At 53.2% G+C, this 6,584-nt stretch overlaps 1 protein-coding gene across 1 annotated transcript in view; it reads left to right on the forward strand.

Moving 5' to 3' along the window:
- Positions 1–5,902, forward strand: part of Sltm (SAFB like transcription modulator) — a 50,344-nt gene extending 44,442 nt beyond the window's left edge. The window contains exons 18-21 of the mRNA XM_023712471.1: positions 1,732–2,043; positions 2,135–2,279; positions 3,242–3,402; positions 5,281–5,902. Of these exons, the coding sequence (XP_023568239.1) occupies positions 1,732–2,043; positions 2,135–2,279; positions 3,242–3,402; positions 5,281–5,389 (727 nt within the window). The 3' untranslated portion in view covers positions 5,390–5,902. The remainder of the gene's footprint in view (positions 1–1,731; positions 2,044–2,134; positions 2,280–3,241; positions 3,403–5,280) is intronic.
- The last annotated feature ends 682 nt before the right edge of the window (positions 5,903–6,584 follow it).

A 6,584-nucleotide genomic window follows, 5' to 3' on the forward strand; every position in this document is an offset into this window, starting at 1 on the left:
ATGTGGTGCTGGGGGATCGAACCGCGGTCCCTGATGCTTTGCCAAGCTTGTTCTAAGTAGGTGCTTTAGACCACTGAGCCATCTCTCCAGCCCCCTAATTCTGACTCTTGATAAAAGTATTAGTAAAATAGGTCACTATCACCTGGTTCCCAAGTGTGACTTTATCTTCTTCAATAAAACTCAGTGGCAGCACTTAGCATTGGATATGCTTGGGTGGTTAGGTTTAGAACAGCAAAACAAAGGCCAGTGAGATAGCTCAGCGGACTAAGCACTAAGTACCTGCTTAGGCAAATGCAGGGACTGGGGGTTTGATCCCTGGCACCACATGTCATGCTGGCCCTGTCCCAATGAGACTGGGCGTGGTGGCACATGCCTGTGATCTCAGCACTGGGGAGATCGAAAACGGGAGGATCACTACAAGTCCAAGCTGCATAGCGAGACCCTGTACGATACACATTTAGAAAAACAAACCAACCCCAGCAAGTCACCCGCAGACTCATCCACCTGGGAGGTTGAGGCAGGAAGGTAGAAGGCTGAGCCTCACCTAGGCCGCTTAGGAAGACGGCGAGATACAGTGTTGGAGTTGAAAAGTAAAAAGGGCACAGGCTGTAACTCAGCAGGAAGGAAGGAGTGAAACACTCTTTAAGTTGGTAGTTGGTAGTAACAAGTGTTCCAGGTAATTTCTCCTGGATGCTAAAATGCCAACCTTTATGCCAGACAGTTAGCTTACTTTAGGAGAAAATTATGAGGCCTAACTGAAAGCCCAGTGTGGGCATCTTCGTGAGACCCTATCTTAGTAAATGAGAGGAGGGCTGGGCATATAGCTCAGAACTGACAAAAAGCTCTCAGTGCAGCCTTTTTGGTGACCATGCCTTGTGTTCCTTTTTCTCTTTTTTCTTTTCTTTTTTTTTTTTTTTGTTTTTGAGTCCAGGTCTCACTATGCAGTTCAGGAAGGCCTTGAACTCTCTGTATAGCCCAAGCTGGTCTCAAACTCCATGTTCTTCCTGCTTTAGCCTCTCTAGTGCTGGGATTATAGGCATGTGCTGCCACACCCAGCTGAAGATCCTGTTTATTTATTTATTGAACATTTTATTTATTTGTTTGATACAGGGTCTTCACACAGCTCAGACTAGTGATCCTTCTGTCTCAGCTTCCCCAGCGCTGGGGTTACAGGTGTCAGCCACAACGCCAGATTTCAGGGCCAGCACAGCATGGAGTACTGGGGATTGAACTTGGATCCTTGTGCTTGCCAGGCAGGCACTTAGACCACTGAGCCATCTCACCAGCCTTAAGTTTCTTTTTAACAAACATGTCATTGTAGGTTGTATAGACACTTCTCCTACAGGAGGTTCTCTCATTGCTAAGACAGGAATTGTATGGAGCACACACATTACAATATTCAGAACAAAGGAAACTCCACCTTGATGGCTTTTTGTCTGCATAACTTCCATGCAGGGCTGTCTTGTGTAAGAGAACTGGAACCTACAGCGCTGCTCCATGTAGGCAGCGAAAGGTGCCACATGGTGTGAGCAAAGCACATGTGTAGAAGGAGTTGCAGCACAGGGTCTAGAGAGACTGCAGAGCTGCACTGGGCCGCGTGGCTGGTCGCCATTCTGCTGGGCCCGTCTCAGCTCCACTGTGAACTGAGCAGCTGATGGCTGCCCCTCACAGCCAGGGCAGGGCCAGCAAGGCCTGGTATGTGCTGCTAGGACCTCTGTCTTTTCTCATTAGGCGGGAGCGCTTTGTGGGTCAGAATGAAGGGAAGAAAGCACGGCCGACAGCACGAAGAGAGGACCCCAGCTTTGAGAGATACCCCAAGAATTTCAGTGACTCGAGAAGAAACGAGCCGCCTCCACGGAATGAGCTGAGAGACCCGGACAGAAGGGATGTGCGCGGGGAGCGGGATGAGAGGAGGGCTGTGCTCCTTCATGACAGGCCTGACCTGGCACCCCCAAGACACACCCGAGAGGCTGGGCCCGCCCCCTCCAGACCCACTTCCTGGAAGGGTGAGGGGGCGCTGGCTGGTGACAAGCGGGACGCCAGGTGCGTGGTCTTTGGGCTTGTGGGGTGTGCTGGGCAGGGCCTCTAGCTGAGTGTGAAGGGGTGGTCATACGGGCCCTGTGTCCTCCTGCAGAGTGGACAGGCCAGAGCGCTCCAGCAGGGATGTGTCTGGACATGGTGTGCGAGGCGGTCCCCCAGGGAGTCGCAGCACTGCCTCAGGTTACGGTGGCAGAGAGAGCGACCGAGGTGTCCTCGCAGACAGGGGCAGCGGAGCCCAGGTAAGCCCCAGGCAGAAGGGCTGTGTCCTGTCCCGTGCAGTGCCGTATGCACATGTGCCCGGTTTTCCTCTGTGGGTGGATAAGTGGGTCAGAACTGCCTTGGAGCTTCTTTCCCTTCCGGTAGCTCCTTGAGAACTGTCCCATTTGGGGTGTGACCTTTCCTACTAGGGCCCAGGTGTGGTGGCACTAGGAGTGAGAGTCCCATTTAAAATACCCTAATGAAATACTGTCATACTAGTGACAGCAGCACCAACAGAAAATAGTTCTGTGAGTTTCATACCAAGAAGAACTGACGTCGGTCTGCGTTGTGCCTGGGCTTGGCTTCCTAGGGCATTTCTGACTACAGAGCCTTTCCAGTCTTTTGCATCTAGTCTTCAGCAGCAATGCGATGGGTGTCATTGCATCCCACAACTCGGGAGACACACACAGGCTTGGGCCAGTTCTGTGCCAGCTCACTGCCCAGAGGGGCTTGCTGCAGCAGAGGCACCTGAGACTGTCCGTCCGTCTGGCACCTATGGGCACGTCGGCCTCTGTGCTATTAGCCTGTGCCGTGGCTTTTGTCCTGTGCACAGCCCTCTGCTTTGCAGAGGCAGAGATGGAGCGCCTGCTAACCACCATCCTCCATACTGCACAAAACAATGACTGGGTTTTGTTTTGTTTTATTGTTGGAGGGCTTTTCATTTTGTTTTATTTTGTGGTATTGGAGATTGAACCCAGGAAGGCCTTTGCAAGAACTGCCTCTCCAGTTCATTTGAGTTTTTTTATTTAGAGATGGGTTCTCGCTAGGCTGCCCATTTCGGTTTCATCCATGATGGACGCAGTAGGGTCTCAAGCCCGAGGAGCCGCTCCCACAGCAGTCAGGAGCTGAGTCCTTGGTGACTCTTTGCTGTGCTGCTGGTTGCCCCTCATGTCTAGCCAGCAGGCGGCTGTGGTATCCTGACTTCCACATACTCTTCCCATAGCACTACCCCGAGGAGCGACATGTGGTCGATCGCCATGGACGGGATGCAAGCGGACCAAGGAAAGAGTGGCACGGTCCACCTTCTCAGGGGCCTGGCTACCATGACACACGGCGGATGGGAGATGGCCGGGCAGGCGCAGGCATGATGGGCCAGCACTCGAGGTGAGGGGCAGGCAGGAAGCCGGGTCAGCATGTACCCTGCCAGGCTGCCTGCCGCAGCAATACTACACTGTGCTGAGGGCAGGGAGGGGTGGGCCACCTCGCCAAGAGATATGTTGGGCCTCCGCCACCCTCTTAGTTTGGATTCCTCACTGAGAGGGAGTTGTCTGTGTGTCTTGACCAGCTGCCCCAGGCGCACACCTCCTAGTGGGACCTTGTCCTCTCAGTGGCAAGTGTCCCACAGTGCTAAGGAGGGAGGCGGGGGGTTAGGGATGGAGGGATGGCAATGCATCCATTTCCTTCCTTTGGTGAGTGGCCTGCTGAGCTGTGGGCATCTGACCTAGGTTTGTCCTGTGCTGAGGTGCAGGTTATCCCCAGGGCCCTGTGCACACCAGTGTCACCACTTCCTTCCCCAATACTGCAGGTGCTGTAGGCTGGGCTGGGTGACCTGGGCATTTCATGCCCATGGTCACATGACTGTAACCTCACCTGCACAGGAAGCTGAGACAGCAGGGTCACAACTGAGGTCCAGCGCCAGCACTTCCGCCTTTACTGCGTGCTCTGCTGTGGCTTTAGAGCTCATCAGCGCTCTTCAGCTCTCTGGCTTCAGGTTAGGCTTTGCTTCACAAGCTTGCTTTTCCTCACTTGGAAATAGCTGTCATTTTTGAGGACACTGAGCATCCCTGCCTGCTTCATTTCTGTTGCTGGCTCTTGCAGGCGCTGGGCCTGGATGGCACTTTTCTTTATAACTCTGTGGCTTGCTCTACATGAAGCCTGCTATCTGCACCAGCTCAGAGTCACGCTTGGCTCCCTTCTCCCCATGGGGCCTTCACGGCCCTGCTGTGCCCATGCCAGCCACAAGAGCTTGTGCCTTGGCCTTGGCTTCATTTCACGGCTCCTCGAGAATCTTCCTGAATGCTTACAGTAGTGGCCCCTTCTTTTTGGCTTCTGTAGGATCCTCCCATGTAGGCTTGCCTCTGCCTGAGTTGATACTTCTTTAATGTTTACATGTTGAGGCGCCTTTTTTTTTTTTTTGGTATTTTAGGAAGGGTCTACAGGGTATTCAGGATCTCACTACTAGACCGGACTCGTAGTGATCCGCCTGTTCACAGCCTCCAAAGAGCTAGGATTACAGGGGCACCACCATGCCCAGTCTCAATTGCTGTCTCAGTGAGCCCTGGGGGCGGGGCTGGCACAGGCATGGCAGGCCCGGGACTGAACTTCAACCTGTGTCTGCTTGCAGGCGCTTTAATCTGCTGAGCTATTTGGCTGGCCTTGAGGCTCCTATGTTATTAAAGCCACAGCAGCCTCTTTAGGGTCTCATCTAGATTCCTGAGCCTGGCATTGATGCTTTTAGGGGGTGTGTGTGTGTGACGAGAGGGAGGGAGAGACAGACCATATGGCCTGGACCCCCTAGGGTCGTGGTCCTCCTGTTCTGTCTCAGTCTCCAAGGGCCACTACAGGTGTGTGCCATCATAGCCAGCTTTGCTACAGGACATTCCAGGATCACTTCTCAAATGAGTCCTTGTCCACCTGGCAGGCCGGCAGGTTCCACAGCGCAGGGTGCTATGTTCCTAAAGTGCTGGGGAGTTTGCGTTTCTGACTGGCTTCTCTTTGGCACCCAGGCTGTCTACCTGGGGTCCAGGCCTGTGCTGCCCATCAGATGGAAGAAGGGGCTGCTGTGGCTCACAGCCTGCTTGCCTATACTGCCACCCGCTGACCGGGCAGGGCAGGGCAGGGCAGGGCAGGGCGCAGTGCTCAGCCTCTGGGCTTGGTTTCCTCTGGGTAGCAGGGCCTGTGGAAAGTCGGCGCCATGGAGGTCTTTGCTGTGATAACTTCTCCTTCATTGTCTTGATACATTTTTCTTTTGATCCTTTTCAGTAATGCCTCTCCAATCAGCAGACTCGTACAGATCGGGGGCAGCTCCATGCCGAGGGGAAGTGGCTCTGGATTTAAACCGTTTAAGGGGGGCCCTCCCCGGCGCTTCTGAACCCAAGAGCGTCACTGCGGTGTCAAGATAATTTATTGAAATCTCCTATAAACTTTATTTGTTTAAGAAGAGGACCCTCAGGCTTGCTTGAGAGTCCTGTCAGACTTATTTTCTTTTTTAAAAAATTTAACATGATTGCTTTTCTCAATTTTAGAGAAGATGTTTAAATAGTTCTGTTGTAATTTTTAATAGTTTTGTGTACTGTTGACCTTTGGTTTCTTGCAGCACCAATACACAGTTGAGAAGGTTGGCCTGCAGCCCCCCCCCCCCCCCAGAGCTGCGCGGTCGTGGGCGCGTCCCATTCACCCCGGGGTTATTCCTGTCACTGAGCATTTCAGCCTCCATGTTGAAGGCTAAGCTTAGAAAGTCTGCTTTTAGAGATAAGATGTTCCTTGCATTTCTGAGTATTACGTAACCTATTTTTGCAGAAGGTACTGTTACATCAAGTGCATCTGTGTAACCTGGTTAAAATTGTAATCTTTTTTGAAATAAACCTTCATATTCTGTATAGTTGCTGAAGTGTAGAGCACCTTTTTCTAAGTCGAGAGAGACAGACAGACATGGCTGCCACCCCGAGGCAGCCTTTCTAAAGTGCAGCCTGACCAGGTAAGCTCTTGAGTGTCACTTCTTCCCTGAAATCGCCTCAAACCAGGAATGGCGCCGCCCTGGGGCCAGGTGTCCCCAGGAGGGCAGTGGCCTGTGTGTGAATGTTGGGGGAGCTGGACTTGCGTGAGTGCCAGCGTCCCCAGATGGCTCGGGCTGCCTTCAGCCAGTCTGTTAACAACAGGACAGAGGCTGTACATTTTTCCTCGTGCTGCCATGGTTCCGCTGTCATCCTCTGAAAGCCCGGCAGGTTCCTGCAGCCCCAGCAGCTTGTGAACAGCCCAGATGAGGACATTGTTGTCCTGGTTTGAGCAAGACTGAGGCTGGGAGCTACATGTGCCGCGGTCGCGGTCGTGGTGAAGGAAGGTGAAGGCATGGGGGTGAAAGCCCCTGGGCCCTGAGTACCTTTGCAGCCTGGAGGCCAGCCCCCCCCACCACTGTGGTGGTTTCAGGGGAGGGCAGGCAGGGGAAAAGTAGCTTCATGAAGATTATTAGGGTGCAGTGCATGTAGCAGTCTGTCCCGAGGAAAGTATGTATGTCCCACAACACACTGGTGATGGTGCAGAAGGCCGGCCTGTTGCTGAGGGTGTCG

The sequence above is a fragment of the Octodon degus genome, unplaced genomic scaffold (genome assembly GCF_000260255.1).
Source record: "Octodon degus isolate 3935 unplaced genomic scaffold, OctDeg1.0 scaffold00026, whole genome shotgun sequence".
Classification (NCBI taxonomy): domain Eukaryota; kingdom Metazoa; phylum Chordata; class Mammalia; order Rodentia; family Octodontidae; genus Octodon; species Octodon degus.